This window comes from Acartia tonsa, chromosome 2 (assembly GCF_053477335.1).
Source record: "Acartia tonsa isolate MP-2025a chromosome 2, ASM5347733v1, whole genome shotgun sequence".
In the NCBI taxonomy this organism is placed as follows: Eukaryota; Metazoa; Arthropoda; class Copepoda; order Calanoida; family Acartiidae; genus Acartia; species Acartia tonsa.
In genome coordinates, this window is record NC_137261.1 from 56025448 (window position 1) to 56052145 (window position 26698).

A 26698-nucleotide genomic window follows, 5' to 3' on the forward strand; every position below is an offset into this window, starting at 1 on the left:
CGAAGCAACTCTATAATCAAGTCCTAAAAATGTAAGTATGTCCATAAAAATTATCCTGTATCAAGCCGTTTTTCAACAAATTTACTTGCAATTTTGCTTTGACTCTTATAAATTTATATTATGATAATTAATTTCTAATACTTTACAAGTGTTAATGTTCGTTTGTACTACTGTTTCAGTGCTATGCTTTTATGGATGTTGTCATCCTTGTTTAGATAGGTTTTAGATAGGGTCAGTGTTTTCAGACGAAAAGATTTATATAAAAAAAATATTTAAAATGTTTGAGGTCTCAACAAATGTATATAGAATATACGTGGATATTATGACAGGGGGAAAATTGTCGTCAATTTAGGTTGCTAGCATGAAACTCATCTATTGGTCAGTTCGACCATTAAGTAGGAAGCAGGGGATGGGGTAAAAAGGGTCGATAGGGAGTATCGTTATTTTAGCAAGAGTCTCACTTTATTAGAGAACATGAAAATCTGGTGTAAGATCCAAGTAATAATATAAATTTATTTGTCAGTATTCATAGAGGGCAAAAAATAGACTAAAACCATTCCGGAACCTTTACAAAGCTGCATAAAAGGAAGAACTAAATTAGTGCCTAACGAGGTCTTAAAAGAAAAAAAATAACCTTACTACTATTTACACTTTACATAATAGGATATTTTATTATCCAAATATTTATTTATAGTTATTATAGACAGCTTTCCGCGAATATCAAAATAAAAATTATAAGATAATATTACCCCGGATATTAATCGGTATTGAAGCCAAACTGAAAAATATTTCCCTAACTAAAGCTTTACATACTATATCTGGCCATAGGTGGCATTTTAAGTCCATGTAAAATGATTAACATGAAGATGTTAAACATAATAAAAGGTTTTTGATGGGTCAAATTCTTGTTGTTAATCGTTGTTTATTGTATTTACAGCCTATTATTGTGCAAAGAAATACATCAAAAATCAATTGTTACGTTTTATAATTATTTTTTTTTCAGTATGGCCTTAAAACAGATTAAAATTCGCTGAATTAGAACCTTTTCTCAGACATACTCAAAAATCATGTATAGTATCGCATTACAGACAATTTTTTAATTAAAATGAAAAAAAATAAAACCAGTTTTATTAAACTAGGCCTTTAGCTCCTCGAGGCTAACAAAACTGGTATTAATCTTATAATTTTTTATTTTAATATCCGCGAAAATCTGTCTATAATACGATGCTATAAATAACTATTACTGGAGATGATTATCTTTAATCCCTGCTAAAGTATTATTACCGCTTGTTAGTTAAATGGGAAGAAAAATTTCAGTAGAAAGCAATTTTTTCAACAAGCTGTAAAAAAATAAATTTAAATTGATTTTTAATAGCAGTCTAGTCTAGCATCTCTTACAAACTTTTTTTTATGCGAAGCTATCTTATAATTAGGATCGGTACTTCCGTGATGGATAGATTTGATTTAAACCCAGTTAAAATTGCACTATCTATTTCAAACTTGGTATGATTTCTGTACAATTTAAAAAGCTTAGTAAATCTTTAAGTGTTACCATTTTTGCCCTCTTTCCTTGGTTTTATCGTACTATTAGGTGCAATATTGTATGCGTAGCATCTCTATAACCAAGTCATGATATGTGAGTAAGTATGTCCATTTTAAACAACCTGTATTTGAGAAATTTTTCTATAATTTATAAATGTTTAGATTTTTAATTAATATTCAATATTTTTAGTTATGTTACACTATATTTTTTGTAAATGTTCGTCTGTCTATTAAAATAATGCAATAGAGGGTGGAGGGGTTACATTACTGTATGTTCCTACCCCATAGACCCTGTACCGACTTTCAATTGTGTCTTTGAATATCAAATAATATCTCACAAATGATAACATAACCAATTCGCTACAAAAGAGCAGAAAGTAGTTTTCTAGTGAACGAAAAAGGTCTCCGACAATGGATTCAGGTTATTATTTGGATTATATATCTATACTTCTACATTTATTGTCTGTCTAAATATCCAATTTGTTAAGCTTCTCAATTATGGATGTTATCATACTCCTTGTTTATTTAATAATTGATCAGCTGTGGTTTCAATTATTCAAATTATAGATTTCTCTCTTACATTTTTTTTTTGGCATAAATAAATAAATAATTCAAATCAAATTTGTAACTATTATTTAATCATTTTCAAATCACCTTCGCTTATTTATGACTTATTTTTGTATTTATGAAAACGCAAAGATTATTATAGTGTTTGAATGGATAGCACTGTTATAAAAAGCAATAAGATTCCTAAATCATTTAAATATAATCATAAAGACTACTAACCCTATAATCTTTACTATAAAGTTTGTACGTTTAATTTTACCGTTTCTAAAATACACTTTTAAAGGGAGCATTCTGCTCTGTTTGATTGTTATCTTGTGTTGTCATCCTTGTTTAAACATTTTAAATATTGTATTTTTTGTAATTTTTAAGAAATAAAGCTGCAAAGAATAAATTAGATATAATACCTATAGGAATTGCTACAAAAGACCAACTCTACAAAAGACCAACGCCTACAAAAGACCAACTCTACAAAAGACCAACCCCTACAAAAGACTACCACTACAAAAGACTACCACTACAAAAGACCAACGCCTACAAAAGAGCAACAAATATATATTGTTATATAAACATCATATAAAGGTCATGGCCGCAGCGCTCGGCCCCCTGGCCTGCCTAGCCGCAAGCGCTCGGCCCCCTAGCCTATAACCTAACCTAACATAAAAATTGTAAAAACAATATTAAAAAAAACAATAATAAAAATTGTAAAAATCCACCAACCACTTTTTGTAAAATCCACGAAATTCTAAACCACCTATGTATCAACAGTTGAGGATATTTTTCTTAAATGAATGTCCTGGGGCTAACATAGGTTAGGTTAGGTTATAGGCTAGGGGCCGAGCACCCGCGGCTAGGCAGGTCAGGTACACTATTTGCAGCTATAGACCTTCCAGCTCTACGATTTTTTGTAGGCGTTGGTCTGTTGTAGGCGTTGGTCTTTTGTAGAACCGACTAGTTGGTCTTTTGTAGGCGTTGGTCTTTTGTAGAGTTGGTCTTTTGTAGCAACGCCGGAATTATATATCTTTTTTAAAATTCTTTTGTGAAATCTTTTACTACTACATCAGGACAAAAAGTTTATACAATATTTTGGTAATGGCTAAATATTAAAGTAACTTTTGGAGTAGCTTTTCAGATAATAAATTCTAAAATCTTATAAGTTATTGCTATAAAAAAACATAATAAATCTTTTTCACAACTATGGGACTATAAATTAAAAATGTTTACTTTTATGGAGGTCATAATTTTAAAAGAAATTATTTCAGCTATGATATAGAAAATTAAACAAGAATGACAACATCAAAATAGGCGAAGCATAAAACGATCATTTTGACATAATGCATTATTATTAATTTGAACGAGTTTAACTTTTTTATAACAAGGCACCTTTTATTTGTTCTATCGTTTCCAAACTGTGGATGATGATCCCTTTACCAATTAGATATGATTTAGAAGGCGTAGCAACTCTATTATCGTTAATCGTTACTGAAAAGTCCGTACGTCCGCAAAACTGCTGATTTTTACAACAATTTTTTGTATGATATGATCATCCTTTTTATCAGATTTTTTTACAATGATTCCTAGAACACGAAGGTACAATATTTTAAGTAAATTATCTCTATAATCAAGTCTTAATAAAGTAAGTAACAAAACACTTTTTAACTCAATATTAAGATAATTTAATTTACAATTTTGCTCATACTCCTTATTAATTTATGACACTCAACATGTGTTCATATGCGTTTGTTCTACCGTTTGATTTCAGAGCTTCGCTTTTATGGATCTTCCCATTCTTGTTTCAAAACAAAAATCGGATCATGGAAAGAAAACGAAGTTTCCGGTTTCGTTGTTTCTTCACAGTAGCCTTTCTCCTATTTCTAGCCCCTGCGGGGGGCTCTAGCCCTGCAGGGCATATTTTCTAACCCTGCGGGGCAATCATTAACATTCACTTAACCTAACCTAAAATAACCCTTCAAAAGCAACTGTAAAAAACGATGAAACCGGCAACTTCGTTTTCTTTCCATGATCCCAAAAATCGATTCCCCTTTTGAAGCTTTTACTCTCTTTTATCAAACAGAACATTAAAACAGACCTCCATGCATTGTAGAAAAGCTTCGGGGTTTTTTACTAACACTTCAATATAAGTTGATCTATGTTTGCCCTTGCTATGATGAGGATGTTCGTACGAAGCTTTTCTATAATTAGGGTCGGTCCGTCTGTCAGTAATAAATAGCTCTAATCGTTAATTTATGCATGTTTGAATTGTCCTATCGATTTTAAACTTGACATGGTGATTACTGTAGTAGTTAATCGTTACCAGAATGTCCGTGTGTCCATTAAAACGTTGATTTTGACAACTTAATTAATGTGATATAATTATTCTTTCCATCTGATTTTTGATATACTGATTCCTATAACAACAGGGTAGAATGTTATAAGCAATACATATTTAAAATCAAGTCCTAAAAGTATGTTCTTAAGAAGTAACTTTTATTTCAGCAGTTTTACAACAATTATACTTACAATTCTATTTAGACTCAAATTTATATTCTGATTATTCAGTTCTGACACTCTACATATGTTAATGTTTGTCCTCTTAACTTTTATGGATGTTGTCATCCTTGTTTTTGTATGGTCGTTCTGCCTCATATACTCTATAATTCTTTATTTATTTCAGTTGGCACTTCATGATATATATGTTAAAATATCATGAAATATAGGTGCTTTCCTTCAAAGTGCCTAACGAACACTAATAACCTCCCTCCTCTTAGTTTAAAAATAAATTGAAATTAAGTTAAGGGTTAGTTTATTTCATCGATGCCTAACCCCCGCAGGTGGTCCTACCCTTGTTGGGTGGCTATACCTGCGGCGCTACCCGGTACTCAATATAACCTAACCTAACCTTGACCTAAAGTAATAAACAATCAAAGGAAACACCCCTCTTATTTTCAATTTTTTTAAAAGTCGGCTCAGTGGGTGGGTAATGATGCAATGCTAGTTTAGCCACTTGGAGGAAAACCACCGAAATATTTGTTTTATAGACATGCTGACTTTAATCAAACATTTTTTATGCCTTTTTTTAAAAAAAGGCATTAAGGGTTCACTTCTTCCATCAATTAAAAAATATCTAATTATTGTCTATGTTGCGTTCAAGTCTCTATGAAAAATGAAATTTCCAAATTTTTTGTGATTTTTCTTGGGAAATACTTATAAACCTTCCGGGACCTATGAGAAGCTACCCTGTTAAGGAGAACCCGATCGGTTCAGCAGTTAACGAGATCCTTCGGTACAGACAAACGAACGAAGAGAGAAACAAACATCCTATTACTTTATTATAAGGATTTTTGGAGCTTCGTTTTTATGGATGTTGTCATTCTTGTTTATTTTTACATTTATTGCTAATGATATCATCATCCTTGTTTTGATGTTTTACTGTTACAGATCATTAGCAGAAATAAGAATTAATTCAAGGTTCAATATGTATTTTAAAATATTTTATGAATCATCAAGAAAATTCAGTTGGGGGGTTGATAATTTGCAGGGATCTAAAGGGATAAGACAATGGCCAATAAATTGATGTACGTCCCCAATGATGATACAAAAAAATAACCCTTCTGTTGTTTAGAATAAGTTGTTGACACGTTTGGACACACAACTTAATGAATCAACCAATCAAAAGTCCACAAAGTTGTTATGCCAAAGTTTTACAATCACCCGGGTAAAAAAATGGTATTAATTTCATGATTTTTATTATTAATATATTCTTGGAAAATTGTCTGTATTACCCTGATATATACATGATTTTTTCAGTATGGCTGAGAACCGGCTCTAATCCAGCAGAAATTAATCGGTTTTACTTGAAGAGAAATGTATTCATCTTTCCAACTGAAATAATAATTAAGAATAAAGTTTGAACCTGCAAGCAACCTTCAAGATTTCCGGCATTAAATGACTCATTGCAAATTATTATACTTTTTTATGCGTAACATTAAGACAACAAAGAAAACTTTGGTGCTTGTTCTTAAAGTGCATGGTCGAGCGGAGACCCCCTCCCCCTCTTTAAAAGGGGGTGATATCTTTACTCTTCTGGGCTACTTTACAAATATTAAAACCTGACCTCAATTTATGAAGGATCTCACATATTAACCAATATACAGGGCGTTTAAAAAAAAAACTGCGTTTTCCAAATTTGGGAAACAACCATTAGGAGTACAAAAAAAAATAATTATATGTCAATATTCTCTATAAAAATGTGCATCGAAATTGTTACAGGTGTTTTTTAATATCTCTGAAAATAACGGCGCATTTTAAAGCATAAATATTTCAAAAGATGCGTATGATGCTTTTTTCTGGTAGAATTTTTTGCCTTAAGGTTGGTTTTCAAAAATGTATTTACTTGAAAACAACATCTTAATACGGCCAATACAATTTTCTACCAATTACCCTAAAAATTTCATTTAAAATTCCCTCACTGAAAACAAATATTCAGTTTTTCTTTTTGTATACTTAAGAAACATGACCTTAAAAATTGCTCATGTTCGTAAATCCCCACCCCTCATTTATTCCTATAATCCTTTAATTTGATTGACAGGTTAAGATATAAACTCATAATTTATCCATAATTTGTAATTAAATGCTTTAATAAAAAAAAATAAAACTTCAATAACTTTTTTGTCTTTAGAGATTTTTTTGTCAAATAAAAAGGAGTTTTTTATCTTTTTACTATAACCTACATTATTAAAGAAGATTCTTTGGGTATAGTCCTTTCCACGACATCCCTCCATAAGGGGCGATTCATCGTATTTTTTACAGTAAGTTTTCTCCTATTTCTAGCCCCTGCGGGGGGCTCTAACCCTGCGGGGCCAATTACCTAACCCTGTGGGGAAATCACCTAACCCAATATAACCTAACCTAACCTAAAATAACCTATTAAAAGCCATTTTCAAAATACGACAAATCGCCCCTTATGGAGGGATGTCGTGGAAAGGACTATACCCGATTCTTTTACTGCAAATGCATCACAATCAAGAAATGTGAAAAATTGACAAATTGCAGTTTCTTAAAAAAAAATTTGTGAGGAGCTAAAAGCATTTCATCTTTAAAACTCATTAAGGTACTTTTCTTATACCTTTTTCTAAATTAATATTGAAATTCTACGATTTTTTTATACATAATAGAAGAGTCATTTTAATTTTTCTTGCACAACATTTTTCACATAAAGCATTTTTGGAAACTATGTATCTATCATAGATGCCGTATTTTTAGAGATAATGAAAAACACCTGTTATAAATTTGATGTACTTTTTTACAGAGAATAAGGACATATAATCGTTATTTCTGTATTCCTTCTGGTTGTGTCAGAAAAACGGAAAACGCATTTTTTTTCTGAAACACCGTGTAGTTCTCCTATACAATGTAGCTTCGTTTAGGTTCTGGTAAGGTTTTAGATATTTTTTTTCGGGGGGGGGGGGGGGGAGGTTCTTAGAAAAAATTACAGCTCCTAACACATTAGAAACACATTCTGTAAAAAAAATTCTGAAACTAAAATAAAAATGCGATCGATCGAATAAAACCTCCCTTTTCCCCTTAAAGCCACTAGAGACCTATAATGGCAGACCCAGTAGAACAAAAAGATGTGTAACACTTCTGTGAGTTTTTTGTTCCTCAATATTAATGTTCAAGTTTCCGTCTGGTTTGTTTTTAGCTTCGCATTTTTTATTTTTGTCATCCTTGTTAATCTTGACAGAGAGAGAGAGAGGGGACAATAGGCTGTTTATTACACTAGTCCCCAAAGTTTAATAATAAGTTTTCTTATTCGTTGGCTTAACAACTTTGTGAATTTTGATTGGTTGCTACATTAAGTTAAGTGTTCTAACGATTCAACCAGTAATTTTTATTTAAAGAAGGGGTAATTTTGTGCATTAACATTGGGGATTTACATCAATTTATCTGCCATTGTCTTATCCCTTTAAATCCCTGATCTTGACACCACCAAAACTGACCAATGGATGATATCAGCTGTCATTCAATTTTGTAAAACTATTTTTACACATTCTTTTTATTGTTTTCTTTGGTACTTTACCTCGAAGAGCCTATTGAGCACTGAATCCCCCCCCCCCTATTTCAGAAAAAATTTTAAAAAATCCTACAGGAATACTCTAACCATGTGGGACTATCTAGTATCCAATATAGACTAACCTAAAGTAATAAACAAACCAACAAACAAACCAAAAACAAATGGGAGGGGGATTTCTGTGTCAACTAGAAACTTTGAGAGAATAAGCAAATTTTCTTTTCAATTTTAACGTCTTTCTGAGAGTCTGAACTTTTATGATAGAATTGTCAATCATTTTCTTAAAATTGTCATAAAAGATTTTTAATAAAATAATCAATCGTTTCGATAACACAATACAAGATTAATATAGTTATGTAAGGGGATAAAGCTTCACCCTTTCTCTCTCATATATCGAGTACTTTTTATGAATATCTCACATATATCTCAAGTATATAGGATATTACAAATATATGGATGGACGAACAAACCGTTAAGTAAGGAGTAGATGCTTCAAAAGTCCTATTTTTTCTTGTAATGGAAAGCTATACGAGAACAGGGAGGGAGGGAACATTAGCTGTTTATTTAACTAGTCCCCAAAGTTTTCTTATTCGTTGGCTTAACAACTTTGGGGACTTTTATTGAATTTTGATTGGCTGGCTTATTAAGTTGAGTGTTGAAACGCTTTAACCAGTGATTGTAACCTAAAGAAGTGGTAACTTTGTCATTATTGGGGATGTACACCATTATATCGTTCTTTGTCTTATCCCTTTATATCCCTGATCATTAGAAACTCATCTGAGATACTTGACATGATTTTTTGTAAGGCGAAGATGATTATAGGTGTTGTGATATAGAATTACATGATTATCATGATTACTAGTTTAGGATAAAACAAGATATTTCAACAACAGATGGCGCTAGAGCGTTGCATACATACATATTTTAGATGTAGATTCTTTCTATTTAATTTTTCTTTTTATCTCTATAATCAAATCCTAAAGTAAAAAGTCCTGTATTTTCTCAATTTTGTAAGAAATTTATGTACAAATTTGTTTCGACTAAAATTAATGTTTAGCTTGTTAAGTTCTGACACTCTACAAGAGTTAATGTTCGTTTGTCCTTCCTTCTGATTGAAGGAAAGATTGGACTGTAGGTTATACTGGTTCCCAAAGTTTTTATTGACACGTTTTCTTATTTGTTGGAGGTTTATATTGAATATTTCTAGATAAAGGGTAACTTTGTGTATCATAATTGGGGATGTACATTTTTGTCTTACCTCTAAAGAAAGATCCCTATAATATATGAAGAAAAAAGACTTGTGTTTTTTTTATTTTCTTTACTTTCATTTTATTTTAATGTTTTTAGATGAGTAATAAATCTATATTTAGAGATAGTTTTGGAATTATTTGGTAAAAGTATAGATATTAATCGCATCGTATTATAGACAGATTTCCGCGGAAATAAAAATATACAATTATGAGAATAAAACCATTTTGTTAGTCCTGGGATGCCGAAGGAACGGAATATCAAATCTGGTATTAATTTTATGATTTTTATTTAAATATTCGTGGAAAATTATCTTTAATACCGTTTCTAATCCAGTTTGAAAAAGTTTATCCTAATCTAATCTATAACTTGAAAGTCATGAATGTATGTATTGTTAAAATTGGACCTTTTTTCAGAAGGAAAAAAGATTTTCTATATTTATGGCTTGCACATCTGAAAAAATAAGGGGTGCTATTATATGTCATTCTTTTTGTACAAAAAATGAAAAATCTCAACATAAATGTTACATGTGGTTTATATCCAGGGATCTAAAGGGAAAACACAATGGCTGATAAATTAATGTACATCCCAAATGATGATGCACAAAATTACTCCTTCTGTAGATTACAATCAGTGGTTGAAAAGTTTGGATACGCAACTAAATGAACCAACCAATCAAACGTCCCCAAGATTGTTAAGCAAAGGAATAAGAAAACGTTATTAAAAGACTTTGGGGACTAGTCAAAAAACAGCCCAATGTCCACTCCCTCCCTCCCTCTTGGCATATTTTTGTTTGGATGTAGCCATCTTTGTTAATTCATATTTTCTATTTACAAAGATGAGGGGCGAAAATTATATTTAGAGAAATACAAACATTTCTTTAAGAGGATTTCTAGTAGCGTAGCTACTCTATACTTTGAATGTTTGTCTGTTTGTCCTTTTTAAAAGATATGGAAGAAATTTGAGGATTTTTCCGATAAATAATTTACTTGCTTATTTGGTTTGTTGGTAAACTTTATTTACTCGGCTGATATTCAAGGTAGTGATTTGATTTTTGGTGAAGCTTTACACATGTACCAGGATAATTCTATCTAAATTTAGATTTATGGTTTTATGATGTTTCTATCCTAATTTCTTTCCCTAGAAAAAAGCATAAAAATAGCACAGCCCCAAGATATTGCAACCGCTAGTGAATAAAAATTTATTGTTTGGTTCCCTACTTATGGAAGTTTTCGTCCTTGCAATTTTGCCATAACAAGGCGAGATTTTTGCCACTTTGATTTGTGCAAAATTTTAATTTTTCTTGCTGCAGGGAAATTTTAGCACTAGCCTTATAATTATACTAATTGGTACAGTTTACAAATTATACTTCTCTTCAGGGAGACAGGGAGGGGACATTGGGTTGTAACTTCAACTTGTAAACAAAGCTTTATAATAACATAATATTATTATTTGGCTAAAAAAGTTTTAGTTCCTTTTATTGCATTTTGATTGGTTGGTTTTAAACTAGTAGTAGCCAAACCTTTCATCCAATAATTTTTATCTACAAAATTGGTAATTTTGTTTATTATCATCAATTAGGATGTGTATTAATCTATCGTCCATGGTCTTATCCCTTTAGATCCCTGAATTCTCAGACAGATTATTTTTGTTTGTAATTATAAGTCAGATGCTTGCGGGGAATTCCAGGGATTTCTGGGGATAAGACAATGGATGATTATCAAAGTATCCCTTTGGTAGATTAAAAAATTTCAATGATTTTAAGCCAACGAATCTTTTTTATAAAATATTGGGAACCCTAATATAAATTTACAGTGTAATGTCCCCTCCCTCAATGCACAATGTTTTTTTTATTTTCTGTACTTTTTGTTGGGTGTACCTTGTAGTGTTATGTTTTTTTAAGGAATGAGTTTCTAAATAAAATGATTAATTTTTGCCACAATTTCGATAGTTTGTCATCATTTTCGATATAACGTAAATATAAATGTCAATTAATTAATTTAAAGGAAGTTCAAGGAAAAGAGTAAAGGAGTTTTAACAAACTTCAACCCCCCCCCCCCCTCCCTTTATCCAATGAATTTAGGATTGCCAAAAAAATATTTTAGGAGGGAGGGAGGAAATTACCCCTCTTGTTTAGCTTTTGTAACCCCCCCTCCCTCAATAAAAAAACATAAAAGATATAAAAAAAATTAAAATTGGCCGTCCTTAATTAAGTTATTCACTTTTCCATTTTTACATAAAACAAAAAATACATATCCATTACAATAGTAATTATATCTATATTGAGAGGGAAAGAAAAAACATAAATTTAATTTCTTTAATTGGTTTTTAACTTCTGGGAAACTTTTTTCAATATAGATACAGTTTTACAACATGACTGGCTAAACTATAACAAGGATGACAATATACATAAAAGCGAAGCTCTAAAAACGCTAGGACTTAATAATCAGAGTATAAATCTAACAGTTGAAACAAAATTAAAAGTAAATTTGTTGAAAAACTGCTTAAATAATCAATATAGGATAATGTTTAAGGACATACTTACGTTTTTAGTACTTGATTATAGAGATGGTTCGCTTATAATATTGTACTTTGTTATTCTAGGAATTAGTATTCCAAAAATCAGATCTATCGAAAATTATATCAATTCAATTCTGGTTGCTACGCTTTCTAAATCGTACCTACTACAGGAATCACCACGCAAAGTTTGAAATCAAAAGGACAATTATAACATGCCTAAATTTAAAAAAAAGCTATCCGTTCAGGACGGGCGGACGAGTAGACCGACCCTTATTATAGAAAAGCTTCGCTTTTAATAATAGGATAATAAATATTACTTTTTTGCTTTCTCTTTTACAATTTTTGACATTTTTCAATTAACAAATTTGAATATTGGTATAATGAAATTAGTTCTGTAATTGATTAATTATTTTCCTTTTTTTTCCAGAACAATAACTTTTGACAAAATAATTAAGGTATATAGGCGAAGTTAATTGAGTTTGACTGTGTTATAAGTTTCTTATATTTTATTGTTACTTGCCGTTTTTTTAATGCGGTATTTTCACAAAGCGTTTGTAATTATGTAAATTAGGCTGCGACGTATTGGCAGCTTTTATTTTATACAAAATGATTTTATACTAAAACCAATAGTTTCGCCCCTAGTGCAATTCATATAAGGGTAGAAATAAATAGCCTAAAGTAAGATATTGATTCATAGTTTCAGGATCTATATGAAGCCTTCTTAATAGGGAAAACTCTATTTGGTCATCTAAGTGCACTTCACCCTTACCATTCAATTTTAATGTTTTTTTTTTGTGGGGGGGGGGGGAGTATTTTTTCTAGGGGCTTTTCTCTTGGGAGGGTGAAGGTACCCTCCCCAAAAGAAGTTATGATCCTTCTCTTTGACTATAAGAAATATTACTGTAAAGGATACAATAGACATCCTGTTACTTTTAAATAATGATTTTTATTATTTCAGATGATATTTGAATAAAAAAAATTTTTAAAGTGCCATCAAAAATAATCAAATTTTCAATAGAAAATTAGAAGGTTATAGAAATGAAGAAAAGTTGATAGACTTGTCTGTGAGAATATGTTCTGTCATATTTTCTCAATTTTTGTCCCAGCTACGACGAACATTATCATTATTGCTGGTCACAATTGAACAAAAAGTCAACATTTCTGGTGCTATACAAAATTTTATATAAAAAAAACATTTAAATATTGTGATTGGTGACAAGATGTTTTTGATATACCTGAGTTTACCTGTGTTGCTGGCCGTTGTTCCTGGAATATCTGGAGGCCCGGAGTTCCAGTGTCCGGGTCCCGGATTCTATCCGGATCCGTATTCGTGTACAGCTTTCTACAGATGTATCAACAGATTTATGAACTACCGATATCTGTGTCCAGCAGGTAAACAAATTAATATTTTGACAGTACTTGCCAGGTAGAGAGGAGGACAATGGGCTGTTTATAACACAAGTCCCTAAAGTTTTACAATAACGTTTTCTTATTCGTTGGCTTAACAACTTTAGTGAATTTTAAATGGTTGGCTCATTAAGTTGAGTGTTCAGACGTTTTAACCTCTAATTTTAATCTACGGGTACTAAATTGTATTTTTCCTCAAAGTTTTATAAACACGTGCAGTCATTCGTTGTCTTACAAACTTTAGGGACTTTTTATTGAATATTGATTTATTAAAACTAACAGTGTCCAATTTTATCAGGGTTCGGAAGCCGCGCCTCAGCCGCGCATAAGCCTCAGTTTTAAACCTGCTTGTGAGCAGAAAAAGAAATTTCAGAAAGAAGGATTGTCTGCTAAAGAGGCAGTTTTATACATCTAGCTGAATTTTATAGTGATAAGATGACGATTTCACTGAGGCTTACACGCGGCTTACGCGCGGCTTCCGATCCCTGAATTTTATAATCATTGAGGATGTAAAATAATCAAAAATTGTCTTGACACTATCTCAAGATTAATTACAGCATAGTTTAATGTTCTATGACGATTACTAATAGCTTCTCATAGGTCATGCGATGGTTTAAAACTTTTTTTTTTGTGTGATACCACTACCCCCGAAAAGAAATCGCCCCTAGAAAAAAAAATTGGGGAGTGATCGATTCCCCCTCCCCCCACGAAAAAGTCATGTGCTCTTAAAGGCCTCTGGGGGCGTAGCCGCTAGTAATGAACAAAGACAACAAATAAGTTTAAAATGCATTTTTTTTTATTTTATCAAGCAACTCATAATTGTTCCTAACTGTTAGATGAATCATAATATCAAGATTTTAATCAATAGAACAATTCTATCATTCCTAAGGTAATGATAACAGCTGTTCCTGTACCCTAAGTGTAGAAAAGCTTTGTTTTAAAAAAAACTTGTTGATTGATTAAACGGTTGAGTAAATTTTATTGTATGTCACAGACTTAGTCAGGGTTAAAGCAGGGAGGAGGGAGGGGACATTGGACTGTAAATTACTCCAATTACGTCGTAATCTCTCATTCGATGGGTCCAAACTTTAGGGTGTTTCTTATAGAAGTGTTCAAGCATACCAACCAATAATTTTTATTTAAAGAAAGGGTAATTTGTTAATTAACATTTATCGTCCATTGTCTTATCCCTTTAGTTCCCTGGAATTAAGTGTATAAACTTTTGGCGGCTTTGAATCAATGATGTCCATATTATGTCATTGATTCAATAATAAAGTTATTTTTAAAAGCGAAGCTTTTCTATAATTAGGGTTGGTCCGTTCGTCCGTAATGGATAGCTTTTTTGGTTAATTTAGGCATGTTAGAATTGTTCTATCGATTTCAAATTTTGCATGGTGATTCCCTTTAGTAGTTAGGTACGATTTAGACAGGGTAGCAACTCTATAATCATTACCAAAATTTATGTGATCTAATTATCCGATTGATCTGATTTTTGGTATATTGATTCCTGGGACAACAAAGTATAATGTTATAAGAGAAGCAATTCTATAATCAAGTCCTAAATATGTAAGTATGTCTATAAATATCATCCTATATAAAGCAGTTTTTCAACAAATTTACTTACAATTTTGCTTCGGCTCTTATACATTTATATTCTGATTAGTGCTCATGTTTGTTTGTCCTACCGTTTCAGTGCTTTGCTTTTATGGATGTTGTCATCCTTGTTTATGATGGGATATTTGAACTGTCGAGATCACCAGAGCGAAGCATAACTACAACCAGAAATCTGAAGGGATAAGACATAAGTTTATGTATAATTATAAAAACAAATTACATTTTGGATATTGATAGTTTGAACCAACCAATCAAGATTAACAAATGCGAGCACTAGTTCATAAACCTTTGGGTACCAGTAAAATTTAAAGTCAAATGTCCACTTCAGCCCTACATTGGCCTGCTAGTGTTAACTCAATTCAACCATTTGTGGAGGTTCCACGCCAAACGTAGGAGTGGAAAAACATCGGAGTGGACAAACGCAGGAGTCCTAAACGTCGGAGTGGGTCAAACGCAGGAATGGGACAAACGTCGGAGTGGACAAACGCAGGATTTTTGGGACAAACGTCAGAGTGGACAAACACAGGAGTCCAAAATTTTTGTTTTCAATTTTGAATTATTTCAATTTTTAATTTTTTTATACAAACCAACTCCCCCACCCTCTCGGTCTCGTTATTTTTCTTAGTTGTGTTAGGTTATAGGCCATGGGGCCGAGCACTGCGGCTAGGCAGGCTAGGGGGCCGAGCACTGCGGACATAGTCATTATTTTGTAGACAATGGTATGCAAAAAATTTTAAAATTGTCATATTATTAAAATAGCGCGAACACTCCAAGGTTTTACTTAAGCAATGTCCACTCCGACGTTTGGGACTCCTGCGTTTGTCCACTTCGACGATTGGGACTGCTACGTTTGGGGTAGGACTAGTGGACATTTTTTTCTTGAATAAATAAGCAAGACACTAAGAAAGAGAAAATAAGATGATATCATAACAATTGTATGTCCGTACGTCCGTCAACTTCAGTACGTCAGTTTACTAAGGATTTTCAAAATTTAAATATAAGTTTATTTAAATTTAGGATGAACAAAATAAGTACTTTGTTATATTTAATTATTTATTTTCAAACATTTCCCCTACAATTATAATCTTCATGTTCAATTAACTTAAACTTAAAGGTATAAAAAGTCTAATTACTTTAATGTCATTTTTTTCATTTAATACATAGTAAACTTTTAATTACCGTGCTTTTCATTGATAAAATTGTCATTGGTATTCCTATATAATGGGTACAACTGCCTCTTAAGGGGCGTTTCGTCGTATTTTCACAGTAGATTTTCTCCTATTTCTAGCCCCTGTGGAGGGCTCTAACCCTGCGGGACAATCAACTAACCTAAAATAACTTATCAAACGCACTGTGAAAATACGACAGAACGCCCATTAAGAGGTGTCGTCACGAAAGGGGCTACACCCAGCACAACTTTAAAAGCTCATGCTAGAAATAAAAGCAACCTGCTCTAATTAAACCTAAAGTTACATTTGCTGTTTGAAGAATATATATTAGCGACATTGTTTGACTATTTGGTGTTACCCTGTCACATACACCGTAATTAAGCTGTGAATCAATGGATTTATATCATTATTTAGATGTTTCACCAGATTTTCATAATCTCTAATAAAGTGAAACTCGCAGCGGGCTAGAATAATGATACATCCCCTCCCTACCCCATACCCTCCCCTCCTACTGGATGAATGAACTGACCAAAAAATAATTTGCATGACGACAATTTTTCGCTGTCATAATATCCACGTATATTCTACATATATTCATTTGCGAATCAAAGAGACAGTCTTTTGCTAAGGGAGGGAGGGGCTTTTGATTACTTTGGTACCCAAAGTTTTATAGCTACGTTATCTTTTGGTAATATTTTGTACCGTTATTTAATTTTAATTGGTTGATTCTAAACTAAATTAATTCATCTTCATTTTCTTTTTACATTCTTTAATTCACTAAATAATTTAAAATCTTTGATTTATTTTTTATAATTTATACAAATAAATCTTTTGGGGGGGGGAGGAATTTTTTTTCATGGGGGGGGGGGGTTAGTCGACCCCACTATTTTAATTTTAGTTTTAAGAAGAAAAAAAAATTTTGGGGGGGTATTTTTAATTTTTTTTTTTTGGGGGGGGGGTTGGAGGTGTCCCACCCCCCAAGAAAATAGTTATAAACCTTCCCGGGACCTATGAGAAGCTACCCTGTAAAGGAGAACCCGATCGGTTCAGCGGTTAGCGAGATCCTTCGCTATAAACAAACAGACAAACAGACATCGTTCTACTTTGTATTATAGATATTCTGATTATTCAGTTCTGGCATTCTACTAGTGTTAATGTTCGTTTGTCCTACGTTTTCCGATCTTCGCTTTTATGGATGTTTTCATTCTTGTTTTTATTCCACTTTCTCTGTTACATTTCTTTTTTTTGCGTAATCTAAATGCTTAAAAGATACTATTAAGCACAACTCATCCTTATATCCTTAATACAGTCTTTTTTCTAAAATTAGGGTAGATCCGTCTGTCCGTCCATCCGTTACGGTTAGGGAACGGAACGGTTAACTTTTTTAGCCAATTTATACATGTTAGAATTGTATGATATAAATATCCTATTAATCTGATTTTTAGAAACTTGATTCATAGTTCAACAAGGTCCTAAACTATAAGCGAAGAATCTCTAAGATTAAACTACAAAACGAGAGTACGTCCAAAAAGTATCATGCTTTTACTCATCCATAAGTAGCAAAGCAACAAAAATCAAGGATGAACAAACGGGGAATGCAAATGTTCAGTGATCATAAAAAAATTCAGTCCAATGCTCCTATCCCTCTCTGACCAATTTAGCTTATGTAAAAGTATAGAGAACATTGATTCTGAAGTCATTCTGATCATTCAAATAAATTTTTGTTTAATCACTGTTTATTTTTTATAGTTTTGGGAAAATCATTCAAAATCATTATTCTTATATCATTTTGTAATTGTAAATATATATACAACTTTTTCTAGTAGCAAAGCTACTCTATAAGTTGAAATGTCCGTCTGTAAGAAACGGTATTCTTGAATTTCTCAGCCGCTATTCAAGACAGACGGCTGAAATTTTTTGTGAATATTCCCAATATACCAATAAGCATTCATTATATAACTTACTTGGTCTGTCCGTCGTAATTCAAGGAAACTTTTTTTTAAATAAAGTTTTTGCTGATTAATGAGCATCTACTTGGTTCGTCAGTCTGTCCATAATGCTCATAAGGATATTAAATACAGAGAAATTTGTTTTCCACTTTTGCTATTTAAGATGGGTGGTTTTTTTGTTGAAGATTGGGCTGCCACGTGAATCGGTAATGCTCTAAAATAATTTTTACATTCAAGAGCTTCGCTACTTATAGATGTTGTCATCCTTGTTATTTGTATAATTCTTATTATTGAATAAATAAAAATTACAATTGAATTACAAATAAATACAATGTCTGTCTGTTTATCTGTCTGTCTTTGTCTTGTTTTCAAAATTATATTTCTTTTAATGAATATAAAATTGAAAGACCAACTTAGATGATAAAATCCATATTTTCTGCATATTTCCAGGCAAGTGTAAAATTTCTGGATTTGAGTATGTGTAAAATCAAGAAACATAAAAATTTTAAGACATTTTTCATTTATTGTACGCACAGGGTCTCTTATTTGAATGCAAAAAGTTTAGTGTCAGGGAGGGAGGGGGCAATTGGTTGGTTCATTAAGTTGAGTGTTCAAACGTTTCAACTACTAATTGTAATCTACAAAACGGTTAATTTTGTGTATTATAATTTGGGATGTACATCAATTTATCGGCAATAGTCTTATCCCTTTAGATCCCTGGTTTTAAGTAAGTTAGGGCAGGGAGTAAGGTTTTATAAATAAGTGATCTCCTTCGTTGGCTAAAAACCTTTGTCTACTATTATAAAATCTTGTAGTGTTTAAACTTTTCAACAAACAATTTCAATGTAAAAAGAGAAAGTCACTCAAAAATCAGACACGTGACGTCATAAAAATGAGGGATATGAGAAAAGAAGTGGGAAAAAAAAACTCTTTAAAAAGAGATGGATAATAGCTCATTTTTATGACGTCACGTGGCTGATTTTTGAGTGACTTTAATTTCAATTTTAACAAAGGTTAATTTTGTTTATAACTAATGGGGATATGCAACAATTATTATATCCTTTCAGATCCCTGATATAAAGAGAGTGTAAAAAGTTAAAAATATAACCAGCAGATATTATTGCATAGCAAAGTTTGTACTAATACTATTAAGGGCGCAACTACTTTTCAGCGTATAATTTCAATTTAAACAAGGGTTAATTTTGTTTATTATTATTTTTCGGGATGTGCATTAATTATCTTATCCTTTAAGATCCCTGATATAAGGAGAGTGTAAAAAGTTCAAAATGAAACCAGCAGATATTATTGCATAGCTAATATTGTACTAATATTGTTTGGGTCACAAATACTCTATTCTAGAGACGTTAAAAATGATATGTCAGGCGCGTGACATAAGTAGTAGTAGTAGGGAAAAGCATTGGCACATAAACAGGCAGAACTCATTACCATGCACAGTTATGAATTCCAGATAAAGGTCGAGAAATCAAAGGGTTACTTTCTGTTTTTACACCAAGAAATTTAAAAAGCAAACAAAACACGAAAAAATCAATCTAGGGATTTCTGAGATCTTTAGTTTCAGACAAAAAACCTTATTACTTTATAAAATACTAGCAGCTTCGCCCCTAGCCTCTAGGGGCTTTGCCCCAAGAAGTAATTTAAAAAAATGTAGTACATGTGGTGGATCTTCATCTTTATCATTTGCATTATCAAAAAAAAGAAATATTTTTTGGGGGGTTGGGGGTGTCCCTCCCCCCAAGAAAATAGCTTAAAACCACCACAGGACCAATAGGTATATACCCTGAAGAGTAGAATCCAATCGGTTCAGTGGTTACCAACATCTTAAGGGACAGACGGACGGACGGACGGACGGACGGACGGACGGACGGACGGACGGACAGACAGACAGACAGACAGACAGACATCATTCTACTTTGTATTATAGAAGATAAAAATTTTTATTTTTTTGTATAAACACATACATATTTAAGTTTGCTAGAAGGATGTAAAAATGTGGCGAGGGCTGTAATTTCGGAAGAAAGGTTTATAATTATGATAAGAAAGGGGTTAACATGGAAATAGGGCAACCTACAATCTGCAGACCCTTAGTTTCGGTGATGTCATAAAGTTTAATATTGAAACAAAAAAAGTTCAAATATTCGACTGAAAAATAGAAAGGCTTAATGATGTAAAATATAATCTATAATACAAAGTAGAACGATGTCTGTCTGTTTGTTTGTAGCGAAGGATCTCGCTAACCGCTAAACCGATTAGGTTCTCCTTTACAGGGTAGCTTCTCATAGGTCCCGGGAAGGTTTATAACTATTTTCTTGGGGGGAGGGACATCCCAAACCCCCCCAAAAAATGAAAAATACCCCCCCAGAAAAAAAAAATTTCTTATTAAAACTAAAATTAAAATAGTGGGGTCGACTAACCCCCCCCCAAAAAAAAAATCCCCCCCCCCCCAAAAGAAATTTTTTTTAAAAATTTTTCTTCTAAATCTTAAATATGAAAATTCGTTTGATCAGACCTCTTGGGGCAAAGCCCCTATAGGCTAGGGGCGAAGCCGCTAGTACCTAATGATTTCTTATTTTTTTTATTATGATTGCATGGGGATATGCACCGGGATCTAAAGGAATAAGACAATTGATGTATATCCCCAGTGATGATACACAAAATATCCCCTTCTGTAGATTACAATTAGTGGTTTAAACGTTTGTATACACAATTAGATGAACAAATCAATAAAGATTCAATAAAAGTCGCCAAGGTTGTTAGGCCAACGAATAATGAAACGTTATCATAACACTTTGGGGACAAGTGTAATAAAAAGGATATTTCATGGTTGCTAGATTGCCAAAACATGCTTAACCATGTAAGAAATCCAAGATGCCTTGGGCAGAAACTTTTAATTTTTACAATTTTATGGTCAAAATATGGACCACACCATATTAAAGGAGTTTAGCCAAATATACCCAGGGATCTTAAGGGATAAGACAATGGATGATAAAAAATATGTTGGTCAAAATTATTGGTTGAAAAGTTTAGACACTGCATAATTTTAACCAATCAATCAAGAACCCAATGTTATTAAGTAAACGAATGAAAGAGAATTTTTTTAAAACTTTGGGTTTTAGCAAGGGCGTCCAAGTTTTTTTATTTGGGGGGGGGGTAATCTTTATATTATATAGGCAAGGACGTCCAAACTTTTAAATTTTTTTTTGGCGGGGGGGGGGAATTCAAACTTTAAAATTTTTGGGGTGCCTACGGGTCACTCTTTAATTCCTCCCCCCCCCCCCCCCCTCCTATTTGACGTCCTTGAATTCTAGTGTAAATTACATTCAAATGTCTCCTCCTTCCCAGAATACACCAAAGTAAATATATGGAGAAAAAAAGTTATTAAACCCTTTTTTATACATTTGGTGTCGATCATTTATCTGTGTTAGAATCGTTCTTTCGATTATAAACAAAATAATGATAAAGACAATATATATGTAGTTGTACGTATATCACATGATAATAATCTATATTAGATGAGAGCATACTTCATAATTTTAATCATATACTTTCAAGTTATCGATTGATATCCGCTAAATTTGAACCAGTTCTTAGACATACTGAAAAATCATGTAAAGCATCGTATTATAGCAAAATTTCTACGAATATTGAAATAGAAATTACAAGTTATTGCCAGTTTTGTTATCTCGGGCCTTCAGCACTTCGGGCTACAAAACTGGTTTTAATCTAATAATTTTCTTTTTAATATCCGCAGAAAGCTGTCTATAATACGATGCGATAAATAACTATTCTTTTACAATTTTGGTAATAATATACTTTTGTTTCAGGTACAAGGTATGATCCACGTGTATCCAACTGCAACCACAACTTCCTAGCTCCACCATGTGTTGTTGCTGTTAGACCACAGCCAGGCGGGCAAGGAGGTGCAAGTCAGGGCTCTCAATCTGGTGGAAGTCAATCAGTTGGCAGTGGAAGTCAATCCGGTGGAAGTCAATCAGCTGGAAGTGGAAGTCAAAATGGAGTAAGTCAGGGAAGTCAATCTAGTGGAAGTGGAAGTCAGAGTATTGGTGGAAGTGGAAGCCAGAGTATTAGTGGAAGTGGAAGTCAATTTGTGGGTAGTGGAAGTGGCGGAAGTTCATCAAGTGGAGGCCAAACTGCAGTAAGTGGAGGTCAATCAAGTGGAAGTGGAGGTCAAAGTGGTGGAAGTGGAGGTCAAATGAGTGGAAGTGGAGGCCAAATTGGTGGAAGTGGAAGCCAATTTGGTGGAAGTGGAAGTCAAAGTGGTGTAAGTGAAAGTCAAAGTGGTGGAAGTGGAGGTCAATCGAGTGGAAGTGGAAGTCAAAGTAGTGGAAGTGGAAGTCAATCTGGTGGAAGTGGAAGTAATGGAAGTCAATCTGGTGGCAATGGTCAGGAGACAGGAACCATGTATCCTCCAACAATGAAACCTAGTGAAGGTAATTATTATTCTAGTATTGCTTTGAAACCGATTTATATCCACTGGATTAGAACCGGTTCTCAGCCATTAAAAAATCATGTATAGCATCGCAATTTCATGCAGTTTTCCGCGGATATTCAAATAAAAATGATCAAATATATACCAGTTTTAGTCTACAATTTTTCATTTAAAAATGTGTGGAAAGCTGTCTATAATACGATGCGATAATAACTATCAAAGGTAAAGTTTTTCTCTCAGCCCATGAGGTGGGAATAATTGTCCTATGTATTTCAAATTTTTTATAAGTGTCTTGTGACAATTTATTATAATCTTTGAAGTGTTACTACGTTAGAACGATTATTAAAAACATATATTTATAATAATTTTAAAAATTATATGAACATGTAGGCCTCTAGGGACACGTTAAATGTTTTATTTTTAATCTATGTTAAGGTCAGCTTTTAGTTACGTTTTATTGCGATTTCTCTTGGGAGGGTGGTGGTACCATCTCTCAAAATAGTTATAAAACTTCCCAGGACTTACAAGAAGCTACCCTGTAAAGGAGAACCGTATTGGTTCGGAGGTTAGCGAGATCCTTCTGTACAGACAGATAGACAGATATTAGAGATCCTGTTACTTAATTTTAAGGTTAAAAGTGGCAAATTTAAATTTGAAAATTCAAAGTTGAAAACAAGATTAATTCTACATAAAGAAAACAAAATTTGCTATAAATTGCATCCTACAAATACACTTCATATGTTTTGGATCATTAAATTTTAATGAAATTTTTATTGCTCTTAATTTCTTACGTGTTTATTGAGGCGTTTTTCTGGTAATAAAACATAACAGCCGCGGAAAAGTGACTTTTTGTATCATTTTATGGCTTTAATTTCCTTCATTTAAGTTTCTTTTTTTCTTCATTTTTACACAAGGGAGGCATTTTCAATATCAGTTTTTTTCCACGAAAACCTAAGTTTTTATAGTGCCTATAAAAAATGATGTCAAACTAGACTACTATTGGTCAATAAAAATGTATACTGGCCTGCAATTGGTAATTTAGTCTGTGTATTGGCCTATTATTGGTCCTTTGTATTGTATGGAGTAAAGGGTAGGTCCGACAGTTCTATTGATGATTCCTATAACAACTGTAAAAAACGTTTTTCCTATTTACTTGATTTTTGAAATATTGATTCCTTGAACGCTTGGGCAAAAGGTTATAAGCGTTCATACTTCAGATTTAATTAAAAGTAATAACTAAAATTATAAGAAATCTGAAGGGACAATGGCCGAAAAATTGATGCACATCCCAATAGATGATTTTCAAAATTACCCATTATAAATTACAATTAGTGATTTAAACGTTTGAACACTCAACTTAATGAATCAACCACTCAAGTCCCCAAAGTTGTTAAGTCAACGAATAAGAAATCGTTATTATAAAACTTTGGGGACTAGTGTAATAAACAGCCCAACTTAAATAGAAAGTAGAGTATCAACGAATGACAGAACGTGTTTATGAATATTAAGATACCAGTATAATAATTTACCAGGGATCTAGTGGGATAAGACAATGACCTATAAATTTATGTACGTCCCCAATGATGATACACAAAATTACCTCTTCTGTAGATTACAACAGTATATGTTGGACACTCAACTTCATGACTTAACCATTCAAGTCCCCAAAGTTATTAAATCAACGAATAAGATAGAAATCGCTGTTATAAAACTTTGGGGACTATAGTATAATAAACAGCCTAATGTCCCCTCCTCTCTAATTTATGTTTTTCTTAAAATAAAATCAGTTTGGTATCATTTGTTTAACAAGAAAATTTTGACAAATTATCGTAAAGATACTTAAACATCAAGAAGGGAGAGGACATTGGACTGTAAATTACACTGGTAACCCAAAGTTTTATAACCACGTTAAGATATTCGTTGATTTTTTTGGTTGTTTTCAAATTAGTAATGTCCAAACTCTTCAACCTATAATTTTATCTACATATGATTTAATCATTGAGGAAAGGGGTGTACATAAATTAATTGTCTATTGTCTTATCCCTTAAGATCTCTGCTTAAGCATGCACACATATTAACGTGCACAGACGCACATACTAACGTGCACAGACGCACAAACTTGATGTTTTATTATTATGATGATGTATGTTGACCAAGGAGGGAGGGGTCATTGGGCTGTTTGTTTACACTTGTCTCCAAAGTTTTTAATATCGTTTGATGAATAACATAGGGGACTTTTATTGAATTTTGATTGGTTGGTTTATAAAGTTGAGCGTCGAAACGTTTTAACAACTAATGTAATCTACAGAAGGGGTAATTTTGTGTTTCATCATTGGGGATGTACAATAATCTATTGTCTTATCCCTTTATATCCCTGTATGATGACCATGTTTTCCAAGTTAATTGCCAGCTTCACGTGATATCATCATCATTTTACAGTGAAGCTTTTCCGCAAGTCCGTCATGACGTCATCATGTCACAAAATGTTCGGATTTTTTAGGGAGGAAGGGTCCAAGGACGTCCAAGATCGGGGGGGGGGGTAAAGGGTGATTACCCCCCCCCCCCCAAACGAATTGGGGGGTGGCAATCAAATTTTACCCCCGGCGAAAAAAAAAATTTGAGGGGTAAAAAAAATTTACCCCCCCCCCCCCAAATAAAAAAGCTTGGACGCCCCTGGAAGGGTCGTTGGACTGTATATTATTCTGACCCTGATATTATTTATCAACTCGTTTTCTCATTCTTAGGTTAAAAAACTTTTATATTTTTAGTTGAATTCCTCTTGGGTTGTACAAATAAGTATTGTCCAAACTTCTTTGCCATTAGTTTGAATATTAATTAGGGAAAAGTAATCTGTAGACGTACACTTGTCCTTTTATTCGAATTTATGCTTTTATGGATGTTGTCATCCTTGTTTTATTATATTACACTTAACATCATTAATTTTCCTAAGTTTTACTTTAATGATCTGATAAGTATAGTTATAAAATACCCCTACAGGGGGTTTTATTTCATATTTATTTATAATTTTTACAAGCGAAGCTTTTCTATAATTAGGGTCGGTTTGGCCGTAACTGTTAGCATTTTTCGTTAATTTAAAGAGTTTAGAATTGTAATATCGATTTCAAACTTTGCGTGGTGATTCCTATAGTAATTAGGTACGATTTAGAAAGCGAAGCAACTTAATAATCGTTACCAGAAACTGTACGTCTATTTAAAATATTCTGATTTTTTACTTTTTTGACAACCAATTTTTGTATGTTAAAATTATCCGATTCATCTGATTTTTTAAATACTAATTCCTATTACAAGAAGGCACAATGTTATAAGCAAAGCATCTCTATAATCAAATCCTAAAAATGTAAGTATGTCCTTAAAAAGTATCAAGTGTTAACATTTCATAGCTTTTCTCTTATGGATGGTAACCAAGATCTTACTTTTATCTTGGAGAGGTTTTAGGCTATTTTTCAGACTTTACCCAACCTTCCCAATAGAATAGGGGCGAAGAAATTTATTTAATACTATAGGATATTACCAGGGCTGTTTATTACACTAGTCCCCAAAGTTTTTAATAACGTTTACTTATTTGTTGGCTTTACAATATTTGTGACTTTTACTAAATTTTTATAGATTAGAGTTTCCAAGCGTTTCAACCACTGATTTTAATCTACAGAAGGGGTAATTTTGTGAGGCATCATCAGGGATAAACATAGATTTATAGGCCATTGTCTTATCCCTTTAGATCCCTGATAATACTGAGTGTAAAGAATGACAACATGTAAAGTTGACAAATTACAATGACACTACAACTGATAATAAATCCTTCTAATTTTCAAAATAATTTCTATATTTGTTTAGCGGACGGGTCCAGCGGTGCTGTGGAGGCTCCTGTCAATAATCCCCAGCAGGGGGGCGCACAGGAGCAGGATGGTGGTGACCAGGAATCTTCAGGGAAGCAGCTTATAGTGCATAGTAAAAAAATGATGTCATAAAATACAAATGACCAATGATAAGCCAGTATATATTTTAATTGACCAATTATAGGCCAGAATACTTTACAAATGACCAATGATAGGTCAGTAATAATAGTATACAATACAAATGACCAATGATAGGCCAGTATACAATACAAATAAACAATGATAGGCCA

The 26698-nt window shown here is 32.7% G+C and overlaps 1 protein-coding gene across 1 annotated transcript in view; it reads left to right on the forward strand.

Annotated features, from left to right (window-relative positions):
- The first annotated feature begins 12909 nt into the window (after positions 1-12909).
- The window catches only part of LOC145312209 (uncharacterized), a 29136-nt gene continuing 15347 nt past the window's right edge, over positions 12910-26698 (forward strand). Inside the window, exons 1-3 of the mRNA XM_080151423.1 lie at positions 12910-13336; positions 21926-22552; positions 26407-26495. Coding sequence (XP_080007549.1) covers positions 13165-13336; positions 21926-22552; positions 26407-26495 — 888 coding nt within the window. The 5' untranslated portion in view covers positions 12910-13164. The remainder of the gene's footprint in view (positions 13337-21925; positions 22553-26406; positions 26496-26698) is intronic.